Below are 19,721 nucleotides of genomic sequence, written 5' to 3' on the forward strand. Positions count from 1 at the left end.
TCTGTGTCTCCCTCTCTCTCTGACCCTCCTCTGCTCACGCGGTCTCTCTCTCTCTCTCTCAGAAATAAATAAAATATTAAAAATTTTTTTAAAAAAGAAAAAAAACCCAACAAAGTGAGGAAGCAACCAATGGAATGAAAGAAAATACTTGCAAACCACCTATCATCAAAAAGGTTAATATCCAAAAATATATGAGGAACTCCTACAACTTAATAACAAAAAATAAATAAAATAACCCAACTTAAAAACAGGCAAAGGCCGCAGACATTTTTTTCCCAAAGACCTACAAATGGCCAAAAAGTGCTCAACATCACTAACCATCTGGGAAATTGAAACCAAGACCACAATATAACCTCACACTTGACAGAAGGGCTATTATCAAAGTCACAGAGGCGAGCGTTGGCAAGGATGTGGAGAAAGGGAGCCCACTCCCTGGAACTGCTGATGGGGATGCACAGTGGCGTAGTCACTATGGAAACCCGTATGGAGATGGCTCAAACACTTAAAACAGAGCTACCACATGACCCAGCAATCCCACTCCTGAGGCTACGTCCCAAAGAAATGAAATCATGATCTCACAGAGACAGCTGCACTCTCATGGTCATGACAGCCTTGTTCACAAGAGGCAAGGTATGAGAATACGTTAAATGTCTGTCAGGGGATCAATGGAGAAATAAAAATGTTAACAGGTGTGTGTGTGGAGGGGTGTGTGTGTGGATATTCAGCCTTAAAAATGCAAATTCTGGAATGCCTGGGTGGCTTAGTCGGTTAAGGAGCCAACTCTTGATTTCAGCTTAGGCCATGATCTCACGCTTTGTGAGATTGAGCCCCATGTCTGTCAGTGCACAGCCTGTTTGGGATTCTTCTCTCCTCCTTTCTGTTCCTCCCCCACGCACTCTCTCTCAAAACAAATAAACTTAACTAACAAAAAAAAGGAAATTCTACCATTTCTGACACGGATGAGCCTGGAGGGTATTATGCTAAGTGAAATAAGCCCAAAACAAAAGGACCATGGTCTTACAGGTAGAATCTAAACAAATCAAACTTATGGACATGTGACTCCTGATCTTGGGGTTGGGAGTTCAAGCCCTTGGTCGGGGGTAGAGCTTACTTAAAAAAAAAAAAAAAAAAAAATTTTTTTTTGAAAACCAATCAAACTCATGGAAAGAGTAGAATGATGGTTGCCAAGGACAAGGGGGTGGAAAATGAGAAGATGCTGAACAAAGAATACAAACTTTCAGTTAAGAGTTAGTTAGGTTCTGGAGTTCTAATGGACAGCACGGGGGCTATACGGTTAATGTACTGTATACTTGAAATTTGCAGAGAGTAGATTTTTAAAAAAAATTTTAGTGTTTATTTTTGAGAGACAGAGAGCAAGCAAGGAAAGGGCAGAGAGAGAGACACACATTCCAAAGCAGGCTCTAGGCTCCGAGCTGTCAGCACAGAGCCCTACGTGGGGCTTGAATTCACAAACTGTGAGACCATGACCTGAGCAGAAGTCGGACCCTTAACCTATTGAGCCACCCAAGGGCCCCTGCAGAGAGTAGATCTTAAGTTTACCTAAAACGGTAATCATGTGAGGTGACAGATACGTTAATTAGGTTGACTAGGAATCTTCATGTCCTCTACTGCAACATCACATCGCACATCTTACATTCTTAAATATACAAAATCTTAATTTGTAAATCATACTTCAATAAAGATGGGGGGGGATCCTGAATCTTCCATTTATCATGCAACACTGGGAAGGTTTCTTAAGCTGTGAGAGGGAAAAGACTACTGTAGGAGATAGTAGGGAGTCTGAGGGAATACATTCTAGAGCTGGGAAGTGTTTCCATGTGGGCCTGGAGCTCCAGGCTCTTTCAGTGTTGGTGCAAATCAAACAAGCACAGTGAGATGCAGAGGTGGAGGGGGCTGTCGGGTTTGGGGAGCTCACTCTAATCTAAAAGACTAGACCTACTTTTCCTGAGGAGCCAACAAATGTCCCTTCTGCTAATTCAAGTTGGGCTTCTATACTTGCTACTGGAGTCCTAACTGCAGGGGATGCTTCTGAAAACGGGTGCAGGGCTCTATAAAAACAGCACATGATTATGTTTTTAAGATTCAGTCTCTGCTAAGACCACCAAGTTGTCCCTTCAAATGCCCAGCAGAGCGAGAAACTGCCATGTGTGATGTGAGCACTGTCCAGAGGTCAATGAGCAAGCACGTTTAACCTCTCCAGGGACTGGTCTTGTGAGCTACTCTGGGTAAACGGAAGACAGGTTCTGCTTTACAACTTCAAACACAACCACTCTGCCCAGGTACGAGCTAAAAGGCCAGCTCACTTCAGTCTTGTCACTTCCACAGGCTACAAAGAAAAGGCAGGGCTACATGGATTTTAAGAGCTCAATGAAGTTCCTGTGGGATCGTTTTCTCCCTGAATGTGCAGGTCACTTACTGGTACGTAACAGAGGCACTGTTGAACACCAAGTACATCTTTTTCAGATCAAGCTCCAGCTTAACCATAGCCTCTTACTCATTTTCTCCCCCCACCCCCCATTCCTAGCTTCTATATCTGCATTAGTGCCAAGTATTTGACTCCTCTATCAATATCAGAGGAAATTAAACAAGAATTTACTACCTCTGCAATACCTCCTGGACTGTTTCCAGAACACAGCTGTAGCCTTTAAAAGTGAAAATCCATTTGATTCGCCCAGAAATAGCAAATAAAAATTTTAGAACTCACAACCAAAATGTTTAGTGAATGTAAATTCTTTTTTGTTGTTGAGAGGGTGACTCTCAAGCAGGCTGGGCCCTGTCATCTCAGAGCCTGACATGGGGCTCGATCACACCAAGATCATGACCTGGGCCAAGATCAAGAGCTGCACGCTGGATCAACTGCAGGCGCCCCAGGGAATGTAATTTCTGCTTAATTTATGTGTCTAGTTGATGGGCTATTTATGGGGGGAAAATCCTAAAAAACATTTAAACAGTCTGACCTATCTTGAACATAAGTCTGTAATTGACAGTTTTTATGCATCAGATTATTGAAGGAGTACTGGGAGTTCTTAAATAACCACATTCTGCTACCAGTTAGCTGGCGTTTTAATCACACATCTCATTTCTGGAGTACAGTGCTCAAGTACGTCATCTGGGATGTGATACCTGCTATCCTGCAATACATTCCTATTCATGTTTTCTACATCACCGTGGCTGTGTCAGACTTGCATAGCCCCAGACCAGCAGCATCACCAAACCCTGGGAACTAGTTAGAAATGCTAACAGGGGGTTGGCTCAGTTGGTAAACCATCTTGATTTTGGGGTCATGAGTTCGAGCCCCACGCTAGGTGTAGAGTTACTTAATATATATATATTTTTTTTTAATTAAAAAAGAAATACTGAGAATGTGCTCCTGGGTCAGACCGCTGCCCAGCAATGTGCTTTCTTAACCTGGGTTCTGAAGTCAAAGGCAAATGTGTCCCTTCCTGGGAGGAGCTGACCAACTGTCAACATTCTCTAAGGGATGTCAACCTAGAAACAGATACCACTGTTGTAGGTCATCAAATTCAGATTTCTTTCTGCAAACACACACCAAGCGAAAATGTTCTCCAAGCCCTTTAATATTCACTTAAAACAGTTGAGGCACAAGCAATAATAAAACTGCATTTTTTGTTACAAGACAATTCCGTGTAGTATCTGCATCATATACCAATTTTCTCCAACTCTCTTCTGCAATATTTCATTAATACTCTGGTCCATAAGCTGGTTCAACAAGGTCAGAAAAGCAAGTAGAAATATGGTTAAAAAAAAAAAACTGACTGAAGGGCACTCAAAACATTTACTGAGTGCCTACTATGGCCACTGTACCAGGTTTTATGTACTTTATAGAAATTCAATGTGAATCGAAGTTCTAGTCATCTGTTAACAGGAAAGCAGGACACTGCAAGGTAAGCCCATTTTAAGTGTGTTTGCACCTTAAGTACAAATTGTGGAATTGAAAAACTGCTCTTTCCCAAGGAAACACACCAACATGCACGCATATTTCCATTTCCAAACATTGTAGCCAAGAGTGTGACATTAGCACGTGGGCACACCACTCTACCTAGCTCATAGGCTGAGCACTATTTGGCCAGCATCCCCCCTACTGCCTGCCTGATTCCATCACCATTTAAAACTTCAGAGAGGAAATGGTGTTCGGCACTTATGCGGGGAAAACCTTGCTTAGGCTTTATTTTTAAAAAAACAAAACGACTAACTTTCAGAACTGGCACCTGTTATGAAAACCGTCATTTAAGAACACGACAGGGTAATCAGCTCTAATGGGAAGATACCACAGCCATTTCAACAAGCATTAGATCAAAGCTGATTATTTTCCAGAAAACTGATACTCTGCTCAGACTACAGAATTCTCCAGAGCATACAGCCTTCATATCACCTCCCACAGCTAAGCTGACCCCTCACTCCTCCAGCTGGCCCTTAGTTTCTCTGGGTCTGCTCCTCCCCTACCGAGCTGCCTGCTCCTTGCTCTTCTCTCTTGTATGCTAACTCTAACCTATATTCTGAATGCCCCTGGCCTCAACATTCCCTCTGGCTGAGGTGGGCACAGGATAAAAGATGGTTTCCTACCAATGTGCTCAATCACTGACCAATCGCTTTGGATTTGAGATCTATTAGCAAAACTGACTAACCAGCACGTTTGCACTACTCACCTCCCTATCCCCACAAAAGAGCAGGCTGGGTGTTATCAAAAATACAAGCACACTGTTTAAGTGTTTAGGATCACAAATCATGAAGGTACATGAAGAGTCCTTAAATGTCTGCGTTGCCAAGTCTGACATTCCAATTTCATAGACGAGAATACTAGGGGGTAAGTTCAGAGATGTAATGTGACCTGCCATAGAATGTGGGGCTATCTAGAGGTAAAAACTTAGAACCATACTCCAAATGCCTGCCTTCATATCCCAGCCACAACAAAAATCCAAGGCTAAGAAAAATTTGTAAGTAAAACAAAAGAAAAAGTCTGGTACCCAGGAAAATCTTTGGGATCTCTCCAGATTTTCAGACAGAAAAAAGGCAATCTGTACAGGGAGGAATTGTTACTCAGTTCAACAGATGACAGCAAGTACCAAGGATCTTTATTCTCAGGCCCAATGTTGAATTTGTGACTGCAGATAACATGTCACTATTTTGAGAACACCTCCATTGTTTTCAGGTCTTCAGCTACAAGGTTACAACTTATTCTCATCATAGCAAGATAAATGGATCAGAGGGAAAGAGGATTAAGGAGATACACTGAAGATAAAAGCAAAAGGGAACAAACATTTTACAAGCATATCATCCCAATTACCCTAAAAGTTTCAGATTTATGAGAGTAGTGACAGAACCGTATGATTTCAGTAAAAATCAACATAAGCTGGATCTTTAAAAAAAAAAAAAAAAAAGGTGGTAGAGAATCAATTCAGAAATACTAAGTCAGGCAAGCATGCAAAATTCAGAGTACAAAAAATGCAAGGCCTGAGTGTCCAAACAAACATATACCTCAGGAGAAGGTAGATTTGAAGATGCTAAACAGAACCAAATGAATCAAAAGCTGAAAGGGACACTTCTCTGAATTAGCAGACCAATTCCCTCATTTATAAATGAGGAAAAAGGGCAAACAGTAATCGGTGAAGCTCACATGGCTAGATTAAGAATGTACATAGATTAATTCCCAGTGCTATCTGCAACTACATACATCTAAAATACAAGGAGATAAATATCCTTAACACATTAAGCCCACTGATTAGAATAAAACATTTCAAGACAAATACACATGGAGGTGAGTTAATACAGCACAGCAGCACATCTCACATATTTAAAAGATTAAAAGGAAAGAAATGATCTCTCAAAGATTTTAATGCTTAGTTTTGACAAAGCAAGTTCCCATCCAACTCTTTTATAGAGAACAAAATGAACTAGCTTAAAAAAACGTGCATTCTTCAGCTTTCTCCTACGTTTTCAAAACTAAGCACTGAGTATTTTTAATGTAACTAATGTGATGTTATAGATCTTAATTGCACATTTTAGGAATAAAATAAATCCATATTTCGGTAACTCGTAGTGTATTTATAAAATGAAAAGATTTCTATCAAAATACACTTTTCACTGGGAAAAATAAATAAAACAGACAAATGGATCTACACAAAGTAAAAATTAACTTTGGTAGATTTCAGTGTAGGACAGTCCATAACCAGCCTATTTGCCCTTATTCCCCCAGAGCTGCTCATCTTCCAAGTTAAGATTTTAAAAATATTTTTAATTGAGATTATGTTGACATTGGTTTCTCATTCCACATCATCTTCAGCCAAGCTCTGAGCACTTACAATTCTCTGAAAGAGAAAAAAAAAATTTTAATTTTTAAATGTCCTTTACAAGAAGCAAGAATATACAATGGGGAAAAGACATGGGGCGCCTGGGTGGCTTAGTTGGTTAAGCGTCCAACTTTCGCTTGGGTCATGATCTCGCGGTTCGTGGGTTCGAGCCCCACGTCGGGCTCTGTGCTGACTCTGTGCCCAGCTCAGAGCCTGGAGCCTATTTCAGAGTCTGTGTCTCCCTCTCTCTCTGACCCTCCCCTGCTCACACTGTCTCTCTCTCTCCTAGAAATAAATAAAAATATTAAAAAAAAAAATTAAAAAAACAAACAACGGGGAAAAGTCTCTTCAACAAATGGTGTTGGGAATACTGAACAGCTACATGCAAAGGAATGAAACTGGACCACTTTCTTATACCATACCCAAAAGTAAACTCAAAACAGAGTTAAAGACCTAAGTATGAGACCTGACACCATAAAACTCCTAGAAGAAAGCACAGGCTGTAATCTCTTGGGCACTGGTCTTAGCAACACTTTTCTAAGTATGTGTCTTATGCAAAGGAAACAAAAGCAAAACTAAACTACTGGCACTATACTAAAATAAAAAGCTTTTACACAGCAGAGGAAACCAAAAGAATGAAAAGGCAACCTACTGAATTGGAGGATATTCATAAATGATGTATCTTATAAGGAATTAATATACACAGTATATAAAAAGCTCATACAACTCAACACCAAGAAAAAAAATCTGATGATCTGATTAAAAATGGGCAGAGCACCTGAACAGACGCTTTTCAACAGACACATGCAAAGATATTCAACATCATTAATCATCAGGGAAATGCAAAGCAAAACTACAATGAGACATCACCTTATACCTGTCAGAGTGGCTAGAATCAAGAAGACAAGAAGTAACACGTGTTGACAAGAATGAGGAGAAAAAGGAACGCTCACGCACTGTTGGTGGGAACATAAATTGGTGCAACCACTGTGGAAAACAGTAAGGAAGTTCCTTAAAAAATTAAAATAGGAATACCATACAATCCAGTAATTCCATTGATTATTTATCCAAAGAAAATGAAAATACGAACTTGAAAAGATGTACACACGCATTTATTGCAACGTTATTTCCAACAGCCAAGATATGGAAGCAAAGTGTCCATAAATCGATGAACAGATAGGTTGGCATATTATAATTTAATGGACTATTAGCCATAAAAAAGAATGAGGTCTTCCTAACTGCAGCATGGATGGACCTAGAGGGTATTATACTACATGAATTTAGTCAGACACAGATGAACACAATCTGAATTTACTTACATGTGCAATCTAAAAAACAAAATGAATGAACAACAACAAAAAAAAGCAGAAAAGAGACCCATAAATACAAACTGGTGGTTGCCAAAAGGGAAGTGGGGGGCGGGGGAGGGGGATAGGCAAAATGAGAGCAAGTGGGAGGTACAGGTTCCCAGTTATCAATGGGAAACCAATCAGAAACCAATGAGTTGCAGGGATAACAAGTACAGCATAGGGAATATAGCCTATGATTGTGTAACAGTGCTCTATGGTGAGACACATGGTAACCTCACCTGTGGGAAAAGCAGACCATAATGCACACCTGTCAAATCAGTAAGTTGTACACGAGAAACTAATCTAACATTTGTGTCAATAATACTTCAATTAAAAACCAATTTTTTAAAAAAGTTTATTTCTTTGAGAGAGAGAAAGAGTGCACACAGAGAAGGAGCCAAGAGAGAGAATCCCAAGTGGGCTACACACCTGCAGCACAGAGCCTTACGTGGGTCTCGAACCCACAAACCATGAGATCATGACCCGAGCCAAAATCAAAAGTCAGCTATTTAAATGACTGAACTACCCAGGTCCTCCCCAAAATAATTTTTAAAATGATGTCCTTTGCAGTCAAAGAATCAAATCTTGTTAAAGTTCACCCATTCTAAGGTTTCAACATTTAACACTTTTAAACACTGTTATCACAGAAAATGATGATCACTGGGTCAGTCCCATTTCAAAATCCAAGTTAATAAAGGAGGAATAATGTGCACTGTTTTAGATGTTAGTCAATTATATAATTAAAACCAAAAAGAATTTAAGATCTCTTTTCATGCCCATATAAACTAAGAATACTGATTAGTGCTTTATTGGCCATTCTATCCTCCAAACATTTCCATTTTTGTCCTGAAAATGCTCATAGTCATCACACAAGAAAGTAATTCCAAAATAAGCATCTGAAAATGTCCAGGTTAACAGGAAATAAGTTAACAGAGTAAAGGAGGCCACTTTATTTATTAATTTTTGACATTTATTCATTTGTAAGAGACAGAACTGAGCGTTAGCTGGGGAGGGGCAGAGAGAAGGGGAAACAGAATCCAAAGCAGGCTCCAGGCTCTGAGCAGTCAGCACAGAGCCTGACATGGGGCTTGAACTCACTGACCTGAGCCAAAGTCAGACACTCAACCAATTGAGCCACCCAGGCACCCCAAGGAGGCCATTTTTATAAAGAGAAATACAGGCTTCATCCCAAACTCATCCATATTTCAAAAGAGCTCATGCTTGGGTCAATCTTCCAAAAGCACTATGCAATGCTGCCTTTCTAGGAGCAGGCACTATTAGAGGGTTCTGATATAGATACACTAGAAGCCACAGTAGTCCAAATTAAAAGGATTAAGACCGAATCTTTGGCTTTTCAACTTTTTCCCTTTCATCTTTGGGGCCTGTATTTTCTTTCTAGTCCGCCTTTCCCCAACTAGCTGAACAAAGATCAGTTTGAAGAACTAACCAGTCAGTCATTTTATTAACTTTTCATCACACCAACGATAGAAATTAACAATGAATAAACAAACTATTCCAAACAATAGAATCATTTCAGTTCCTTGAAAAAGATTAAAAATGAACAGAATGCATAAATTATATGTAATCTTTTATACAAATGGTTCTGTGTTCAATACAGACTTGGAGATGTAGTTAAATAGCTCCAAGCTGAAAGGCCACCTTGGCAAAAGCACGGGCACTGACTGGAGGCTTCAGACAAGTGAGGTCAGAGGTAATGTACCAATTCTTTATGGTCTAGTTTCAGGCTGTGCCACTTCTGTTCCTCTGTCCTCCGCCAGGCCACTTCACTGAATGCATGGGCTCACAAGAGTAGATAGAAAGATAGTTTTTTTTTTTAAATTTTAATGTTTTATTTATTTCTGAGAGAGAGACAGCATGAGCAGGGGAGGGTCAGAGAGAGAGGGAGACACAGAATCCGAAACAGGCTCCAGGCTCAGAGCTAGCTGTCAGCACAGAGCCCGACACGGGGCTCAAACCCACGAACCGTGAGACCATGACCCGAGCCAAAGTTGGATGCTCAACCGACTGAGCCACCCAGAGGCCCCAGAAAGATAGTTTTAGAAAGTAGCCAAGAGGGGCCTGAGTTTTGGTATGTGAATACCAAGGTCTGAGATTTAATACTATGAGTCCCAGTCTGTTTTTTGTTTGTTTGAAGAGATTTAATACTACAAGACGCGCTTTTTGTTTGAATAGGCTTCATGCCCAGAATGGAGCCGGAAGTGGGGCTTGAATTAAGGACCCTGCTTGCGATCAAGACCTGAGCTGAAATCTAGAGTCAGACCCTTAACTGTCTGAGCCACCCACGCGCCCCTGAGACACACTTTCTGATCTGCAAAGGTGGCACAATGACTAGATCGTAATTATGCCCACGCACTCAAATGTTATTAGGGAAGAAAATTTTCAGGCACCGTTATCTCCAATTCTAATTCCATCCCAGGAATGAGTTTCAGAATTTCATCATGTTCACTAGACTAATTTTTGTTTTTAAAACAGTAAAAATGGCCTTTATGGATTCGCTAATTTTGAAATGTGATGTCCCTGTAACATTTCTTTTGCAGATTCTACTCACTTTTATTAACATTTTAAATCCTTACCTGACTAATTGTTGGAAGCTTGGTCAGAAGCATCTGGAACACTGGTGGTGGAAGAGTTTGCTGTAACACTTGCAGCAACTGCTGAGGCTGTCCACACACCGCAATTGCATTTGTCAGATGGTCTACACCTTTCTCATATTCACCTGAAAGATTTACATAAAAGTAACGTGGCCTGGAAAGCCTATGCCTTTGTCAAAAATTCAACTTACAGCCTTCATTAGGTCTCCCAAGTGATAATGACCAAAAACATCACAGAAGTAAAAACTTGGAAATAATCTACAGTACCTTCACATAACTGAATATTATGAAATTATTAAGAATGAATCAGATCACATGCACAGATATGGCAGTGCCCACAAAACACATACAGAAGGGGAGAAATTAAGTGCAAAAATATCCAAGTATATTACTGTTTACAGACTTAGGATATTTCTGAAAGATTAAATACAAAATTGCTATGGAACAGTATTTTTCTAAGAGAAGAAAGAACTGAAGGCTGGGGACTGAGGTGAAAAAGAAGCCCAAATTCACTTTACACTAATCCCTTACACTATTTGAATATTATCACATGCAAAACAAAAAAACAAACAAAAAACCCAGTAGGGTGGTTCTATGATTAAACCTCACAAGTGTCTTACTGAATTGGGGTAAAAAAACCAAAATTATTTTCTAGTAAGAAATTTCCACTTTTATCAGCCTACTGTAACATCCAAATAAGACCATTATTTCTGAAAGAAAAAAGCAAAGAAATTACTGGAAAGGGGGAAACATGAATAAAAGTAACACATCACCATCACCTCAAACCTTTCATCTCTTTCCTTAAAAATAAGTTTAAAAACCACAAATTACCTACATGGTATAGTTCAATACTATCTAAATCTAAGATATAGCAATATGCATAAGAAAAATTTGACACTTGATACTCTTTTTCTATCAATGATAGCAACTACTACTACAAAGCTACTTTTGAAATAAAAGGTAATTTGACACTAAAAATTTACAAATACATTTAAGACTCTAAATTACTGAGTTATAGTTTTCAATGTGTCAGCATGATTTTAAATTTGTAATAGTAATGTTTTAAAAAAAGAACTTTTATTTTTAGTTTATTTGAGAGAAAGAGAGAGAGAGACGGAGTGGGGGGCGGCGGGAGGAGGCAGATAGAGAATGTGGATGAGCAGGATAGAGACAGACAGGGAGAGAGAAAATCCCAAGCAGGCTCTGCACTATAAGCACAGAACCTGATGCAAGGCTCAATCTCACATATAAGATCATGACCTGACCGGAAATCAAGAGTCAGACATGCTCAACTGACCGAACCACCCAGGAGCCCCTAAAAAAAGAACTCTTAATCCTTAATTGAATGCATAATGCACAACGCCTAAACTCTAGATCAGATTCAGTTCACTGACTGGTCCTGAAATCAAGCACCATGAACTCACTGTGTGACCCAGACAGGTAAATTAACCTTCTCTGTGAAATATATGACTCATTCCTTACTATAAATACTGGAAAAGACCTAAAGATTAGATGAAGTTGAGGAAGCATATTCCTGGATCATATTCTTCCAATTACTATTTATACATTGTATTAGGACTACATTCTCAAAACTAAAAAATAATCTCATTTATAAAGATAACTTCTATTCTCTGTGTCATGTATCAAGTAAACCTAAAACTCACTCAAAACATATTATGGACAAGGACAGCCCACAAGTATTTATTTCTAGAGCCAGTCTTTTTTTTTTTTGAGAGAGCGTGCACACACTAGTTGGGGAGAAGGGCAGAAAAAATCTCTTTTTAAAAACACCCCTTTTTTAATGTTTATTTTTGAGAGAGAGAGAACAGGGAAGGACAGAGAGAGGGAGACACCAAATCTGAATGAAGCAGGCTCCAGGCTCTGAACTGTCAGCACAGAGCCTGACACGGGGCTTGAACTTAAGAACTGTGAGATCTAAACCGAAGTCAGGCGCTTAACCAACTGAGCCACCCAGGTGTTCCAAGAGCCAGTCTTAAATAATCCTCCCATTAAGTGGCTTGTCTTGAAATATTAGAATACCCTTTTTTAACAGCTGCTATGCTACACACACAAGAGTCCCTTACCGCCACAAATTTGTATTAGTGTGAAGCATTCTATTTTCCTAGCCTTTTAATGACTATTACCTTGAGCTAGCAACTCTTCACCAAGCTGTATTTCTTCAAGGAAGAATTTCTGAACAGCTTCTGCATCTTTAAGGTCAGGTAACTGTTTGGAAACAGAATATTTACTATATGATACCAAAATTATGCTGGAGATATAACTAATACACAGAAAATCATGCCACTAAAAACAGAATAGCTCATTACAAAAAATGATAAAAAGAAATTTACTCTTCAATACTCACAAGCATTACAGTTTAGTATCAACATTTAAAATGAATGCAAAATAACTTACTGATTAAACTGAAATTAGAACAGTTCTTAGAAAACTGCGCACCAAACTTAAAGTAAAAAGAGTACAATTATCTATACCATAAAATATGCAATGTACTATTTACACTATTTCAATTCCTGTTATTATACATTTTTATATAACTATAATCAACTGTTCTTCTGATCCATTATTTTGAATAGACTTTACAGCATCTAAAAGATTACATGTAAATGGTAGGAGAATATTCCATGGAGAAATATGATCGCATAATCATGATCTACTTGTTGGACATTTGAGCTACTTCTAATTTCTTTGCTATTAAAAGTTACAAGTGGCTTTATTTTGGTAAGACTTTGGTTATGTAGTTTGTTACGTACTACCAGACTATGGTAATATATAATGCCACCAGCTATAGGACTTAACCTTTTTATTTAAGTTTATTTTGAGGGACAGAGGGGCAGAGAGAGAGAATTTTGAGCAGGCTCCACACTATCAGCACATAGCCTGATGCGGGGCTCAAACCCACAAACCTGAGATAGCCTAAAACCCTGACCTGAGTCAAAACCAAGAGCCAGCTGCTTAACTGAATGAGCCACCCAGGTGCCCTAGGACTTGTCTTTTCAAAAAATGTAAACCTACTATTAAAACGTCCTGTTTTGAGGTACCTAGGTGGCTCAGTCAGTTAAGCATCTGACTCTTAACTTTGGCTCAGGTCATTATTTCACAGTGTGTGAGTTCAAGCCCCACACCAGGCCTTGTGCTGCTAGGACACAGACTGCTTAGGATTCTCTCCATCTCTCGTTTTCTCTCAAAATAAACAAACTTAATAAAAAAAAGTCACGTTTTATTTAAAAAAATTGACTTCTATTACTGAAAATTTGATTTCTGACTTCTATACATTCTCACTACCAACATACACACAAAAAACTTAACCCTCTGAAAGTAGAGGCATCTTTCAGCAGCCAACCCAGCACAGGCACGAATGTGATTATACCTGAATTTAAAAACATACACAGGTGCATGTGTCTATACCTACTTTCCCATGTCCTGAGAGAAAAGGTTACCGACATATTATGAACATACTACACATTTCAGAAAGGGAGTCTGCACATAATGGAACAAAGTGGCTGCCTCTGCGTTTCACTTCCCTATCATCATGTCCAGTCTGTTAGCTGTGTGGTGATTACTCAGTTGTATCAAAATAACAAAATAAAACATTTTTTTTTTTTTCTTTTTCTTTTTGTCCAACTTGCTTTAAAAAGAACCACCAGTCCAAGCTACGGAACTAATTTTAATAAAAAGGAAAAGCCATATCTGCAATGACTAACATTTACTTGACTTACACATGTTACAGAACATTTTTTTATCAGAGAAACCAATGTAGTCATTAAAAATAATCGTGAAAAAAATCATGAACACAGGATCTATTAAAAGAAAAAAGTAAAACGATTTATATCTACGTGTACATATTACATTAAAGTAAAAATGTGCCATGCTGTGGAATTCTCGATCAGTGGGTATGAATAATCCTATATAACTTTTGAAACAAATAGCATGTGGTTCTTTTAAATGAAACTGAATGAAGGAAAATATACAATTAACGTACTGTATTATTCTGAAGCAGCTGAGTGAGAAAGTTTGAACCTTTCGGTAAAATTGTTTTCTGGAGACTATCGTCTTGCTGCCCCTTAAATACTGCTCATGTTATAAGTTGTCTGTGAAGGCCAACATAGGGGAAATAATGATGGACCAAGTAATCTGCAGTTGAACTATTCCAAAACCAACAAATTATATTTTAAAATAAAAAATCAATGCCTGTTATCAACTAGCTTTCTCAAAATATGTATTTCAAGTGATCTATGAAGCAAATTATACAACCTAAACAAAAACATAGACTGAGTATTACCTTGGAAAGTCCAGCTCTCTCCTTGGCAAGCTTTTGTTTCTTTCTTCCTGCAAGACATGGAATATTTTCATTTTATCATCATTAAAATGGGTATCAAAAGAAGTCAAATTGCTGTTGACAGTCATATATGCTATTTGCAAAAGATCCCTGAGTAGGGCTCTCCGTGTCTCCTGACTCCTTGTGATTTGGCAAGGTCACATCAATAGTTCTGGTCAATGAGCTATGAACAATGTGACATTTCTGGGCAAGGGCTTTTTCCTTCTGTCTGGGGCACCAAGATCACCAATTTTCAAGATAGAGACAGTTCCCACAGTTGATTAATTAATTACCACAAGAGGGCAAGCCTCCCACCCCCAATCTATACAGGACATGAAATACAAGCATGAATTAAGGTACTGCTGTGGGAAAGTGTAAGTGGAATACACGAGATTTCATCTCTATCGCATGCTGAAAGCTGTAGGACATTCCTAAATGGGAAAACAAGAGGGGGTAAGAGGACAGTGTTCAGAAATCCACTGCAAAAGTCTTAACTACTGCTGGCAGGTTAAGAAAAGAAAACCTCTGCTGGGGCACCTGGGTGGCTCAGTTGATGAAGCATCCGATGTTAGCTCAGGTCATGAACTCAGAGTTCATGAGTTCAAGCCCCATGTCAGGCTGTGCTGACAGCTCAGAGCCTGGAGCCTGCTTCAGATTCTGTGTCTTCTTCTCTCTCTGGCCCTCCCCTGTTCATGTTCTGTCTCTCTCTCAAAAATAAATAAACATTGGAAAAAAATTAAAAGAAAAAAAAAGGAAAAACCTCTCCCTACAGTCTGGAAGTTTTTTTTGTTTCTTTGTCTTGTTTTTGATATGAAAAAGCAATACTACATATCTCAGAAGTAAGTGATGTTTAAAATCTCAATCATCAATTAGTCAACCCCTAAGCCAACTCAATAAACGACACCAATGGTTTTTTAAAATTGCTATTTAATTATATACTCCACGTGAAGGGGGTGTTGGCTCAGAGGAAGCACCAGCACTGTTTATACCCCAGCTCTTCCCACTCCCAGTGTGACCTGCGCAAGTTACAGTAACCTGTACCCCACTTTACCCATATGTAAAACTGGTCTAGAACAGTACATGCTTCACAGAGTTCTTGTGAAGACTAAATGAGTTAATGTATTTAAAATATTTCTTAGCTCTGTCCAGTTTATCATGTGCCATTCGAGGAGTTGGTAATGAACTACCTCTGTAAGCATTTGGTATTGAGATAGTTCAATACCAGCTCCTCAGCTAAGGAGCTGTGCTATGCTAAATGACTAGCCGTTAAAACTACCAGTGACATGGGAGGCTGGCACAGCTAAGAAAGGTAAGACTCAAATGCTTATTATGGGGGTGATCTTTGGCAAATAAATCTCTTAACTCTGCAAAGGCAAGTTTAATCTTACTAGTGTGAGAAAGAAAAGCAATGTGAGAAACAAGCAAATGTCCTTTGAAAACCTTAGTGTTCTACAAATCTGAGTCTAATCAGTGCATGACTAAAGAGGCAGTGACCTGTTTGCCTAAGTGCAGTGAGATAGGTGAATTTACTCTGTCCAGGAAATTTCTTACCTAGCCTTACAAACTGGGTTTAACCACATCAGTAACTCTTGTCAACTCTAGCCTCCAGTATACCTAAACTGCTACAACACTAAGGCTTAAATACAATTCTAGTAGGTTCAAAAAAACAATATCGGTTAAATAAGCTGATCTTGTATGTAAATTTGAAGAAAGCCCACCTTTTTTTTAACGTTTACTTACTGAGAGAAAGAGTGCACACACATGTGCACACACAAGTGGGGGAAGGGGAGGAGGGAGGAAGGGAGAATCCCAAGCAGGCTCCACACTGTCAGGCAGGGCTCAGATCTCAAGAAGTGGGAGATCATGACCTGAGATAAAATCAAGAGTCGGACCCTTAACCAACTGAGCCACCCAGGTGTCCGCCATTTGTCTGTCTTTAGGCAGAAAATAATGAATACCATACTATATTAAGTAATTACTAAATATCACCAGTGCTGGAAGGAGACTACTATGGCCAGAAGAGAAGTGGAAGGCTTCACAGAAGAACCAGACATGAAGACAAAGGAACACTTAGACGTTAAGGATAAGCACTCAGTAAGTTTTAGATGCTACGTGCCAGACACTATTCTAAATATTAACTGGCTTACTCCCCACAGTAACACTACAGGTACAATTAGCATTTCCACTTGAGGACATTTACCAAGGTCACAGCTAATAAATGGTGGAGGGGCAATTCAAAAGCAAGCAGCTGAATTTCATAACACGTGTACTCAAACATTCTGTATGGCCTCTACACTGTCGAGAAGCTGTAAGAGTGCCCACCATACTCCCTCTTTGGCCTTCCATCCTGTTCAAGCTCACTGGATGATCTCTCCTGGGACTATGTGTTCCAGCACCCTTGGAGATTAATGCGCCTACCCTACAAAAAGGACCAAGGTGAAGACCGGGGAAGGCTTTTTTTGGCCTCCCACGAATCTGTGATAGAGAACATATTCTTTCTCCTTCCTGACACACACGTGGTGCCACAGTATCTAATTAAAGGGTAGCAGTCATTTACGTCAATGCAAATGCTGAGATGTGTGCGAACCTTTTGATCTTGCAACAATGCTCTTCTGCTAGTCCCTTCATCTATAAATCTGTGGACTAAGTAATCTGTGGGGAATAACTGACTGCTCCCCCTCCTCAACCCCCGTAAATTATGCTGAATGAAACTGTAAACCCATGGAGTTACCTGCTTTACTTTCCAGTTTCAAAGTGCCTTCTCAGTTTGGGGGATGCTCTACTGTCCCTCCTCTACCTTCTAACCATAAAAAATAAATGGCACCTCAGAAATGAACAAAGCAAGTATATGGCATAAACAGGTACGTACAGTTTGCTAAGCCAGACTTTATGAAAAATGACAAAAACAATGAGACCCAGTAGAGAGGAACTTATTTTCCATTACTACTCAATAGTTTTTTTTTTTTTAATAGGATGGAAAGGAGTGATTGTTGTTGAATGTCACCAATTTTAAGATGGATTCATTCTTTTAAATTTCTACCAGTAAGTTTCTAGCTTTAGTTTCATAAGACAATTTAGGGTGTTACCCTATCAGTACATAATACTAGCTCTATAATAAAGGGAAAGATGGTAACAGACTAAAACACTATAGAGTTATGCATTCAACAAGCAAATTCAGCCGCTGGCTCAATATTTACTAGAAATTAGTCCCAAGTGCTACCGTGTAAACCTAACAAAACAGACTATCTACTTTTAAAAATACACATAAAACAGGAACTTAGACGGCAGAATTACTCTAAGTTTTACTTCCTAAAGAAAATGTCAAATAAATAATTATATTCATAAACACTCTTTAGCATTCATCACTTACCATGTGCCGGAGACTGTACTAAACTCTGTATATATTATAACATTTTACAAAAGAGGGAAACTAAAGCTTTAAGTTGGTTGCCCAACGTTACTCAGCTAATAATTCAACTGACCACGGAGATCAGTGCAGAGACCCACTGCTAATGCTGGAAAAAAAAATTATGGATTGCAGAAGATGGAAGAGGGATTTTGAAAATCAATTTGTCTAAAAGGACAGCTTTTATCATTGACTTCTTCAGCCAAAAGTTAGTTTTCTCAAGGTTTCTCACAGGATTGCAGTGTTTCCAAAGGAAGAGAGGATTAATCTATTCTTTACAGAGCTCTACAGCCATACCACCACCATCACCCCTCCGACTAGTATTGAAATGGAAAGGACAAGAAAACGATCTGAATTTCTAGTTACGTTTACAGCCAGCATTTATGGACGGCTTTCTCTAGGCCAGGAATGGTGGTGGGCACTACCTGATTTTACCAACTAAGAAAATTAAGATTCGGAAAGCCCCAAATTATGCAGCTGACGTTGTGACTAATCAGGGCCTGGAAAACTGAGTTTCTGAACACAAAATGGCATCCTCTCCATTAGTCTATCTAACTGTAAATAGAACAAATTCTCTGTATCCCTTCCCTTCTAAAACAGAAGACAGGGGGAATTAGGGGATCAATTGTAGATGCTACAAGATCATCTTCTACCCCCAAGAGGGTAGGTCACTGGCCACGTGGGGCTAACTCAACACTGAGGACAACCTACTATAGCTTAATTAAACCCTAAGTATGAAATAGACCAATCATTTCTTCATAACGTTCTGGGCTTTACTAACTTACATTTCAATTTTAATTTTAGAAACCGTTTTGACTGAGCAACCTAGAAAAGTTACAAAAATCTTATTGCTACAAATTTGCTCTTTGAGGCCTCCGAAATTGAAAGATCACAGTGGTTTTGGTGGCAAGACCTCCCTCATTGTCAATGTCTCGTAAAAGATGTCGCAGGTATGAAATAAGACCGAGGCACAGGAGAGGCGCAGCCTTTTGGACTCCCCTGCGATTTCTGTAGCATTCACTCATATCTTGGAAGCATTTTCGGGGAAGCTACCAAGAGGGTTTAAGAATGCAGCAGCGATACGGCTAGATGTGCGGAGCACGTTTCAAGCACAATTTCGGAAAAATACAAAACACATGACTCTCGAGCCATGAAGAGAGTAAGGTTAAACAGGCGACCTGCAAAAAGAGCCCCCCCGCCGCCCCTTAAATCATAACACAAACCAGAGTGCATTCACACGCCAAATGTTTGGGGGAAGACAAAATGGGAAAAATCGTCCCTCCAAAATGGAGGGAATCATGTGGAGCCCCGGAGGCAGGAGCTGCACCGGGAGCGCGCAGCCGGCGCCTCGGCCTTTTTCCGGCTGGTAGGCCAGCAGCCGCCCGGCACCCCCGACGCCCCTCGCACCCCCCATATCCCCTCGCGCGCGGCAGCGGGGAGGAGGCACGCGGAGGCGGGGAGAGGCTGCGGGCCCAGGGCCGAGGGGACCCACTCACGTTCTCGAAGCCTGTTCTTGAAGTTGGGGTCACTCCGTCTCTTGCGGTCAAAGTAAATGCAATAGCCGATAAAAAGAGCCCCGCAGACACCGGCGGCGATGGCGCTGTTGCGGCCCACCATCTTCTCTCAACCGAGGGGCAGGGGCGAGCGCGGCGGCGTCGGGGCCGGCGTAGAGGCAGTTGGCCGCGAGTC

At 39.9% G+C, this 19,721-nt stretch overlaps 1 protein-coding gene and 1 non-coding gene across 2 annotated transcripts in view; both read right to left on the bottom strand.

Moving 5' to 3' along the window:
* Positions 1-3,581: 3,581 nt before the first annotated feature.
* TOMM20 (translocase of outer mitochondrial membrane 20) overlaps positions 3,582-19,721 on the bottom strand; it is a 16,256-nt gene continuing 116 nt past the window's right edge. The window contains exons 2-6 of the mRNA XM_077751725.1: positions 19,529-19,713; positions 14,591-14,637; positions 12,435-12,516; positions 10,273-10,415; positions 3,582-6,347 (exon numbers count right to left, since the gene is read on the bottom strand). Coding sequence (XP_077607851.1) covers positions 6,303-6,347; positions 10,273-10,415; positions 12,435-12,516; positions 14,591-14,637; positions 19,529-19,649 — 438 coding nt within the window. The 5' untranslated portion in view covers positions 19,650-19,713 and the 3' untranslated portion in view covers positions 3,582-6,302. The remainder of the gene's footprint in view (positions 6,348-10,272; positions 10,416-12,434; positions 12,517-14,590; positions 14,638-19,528; positions 19,714-19,721) is intronic.
* LOC144221286 (small nucleolar RNA SNORA14) lies at positions 18,972-19,106 on the bottom strand. Its single transcript, XR_013332015.1, has one exon. It is a non-coding gene; the product is annotated as a small nucleolar RNA SNORA14 (small nucleolar RNA).

The sequence above is a fragment of the Crocuta crocuta genome, unplaced genomic scaffold, assembly GCF_008692635.1.
Source record: "Crocuta crocuta isolate KB4526 unplaced genomic scaffold, BGI_CrCroc_1.0 scaffold59-1, whole genome shotgun sequence".
Lineage (NCBI taxonomy): Eukaryota > Metazoa > Chordata > Mammalia > Carnivora > Hyaenidae > Crocuta > Crocuta crocuta.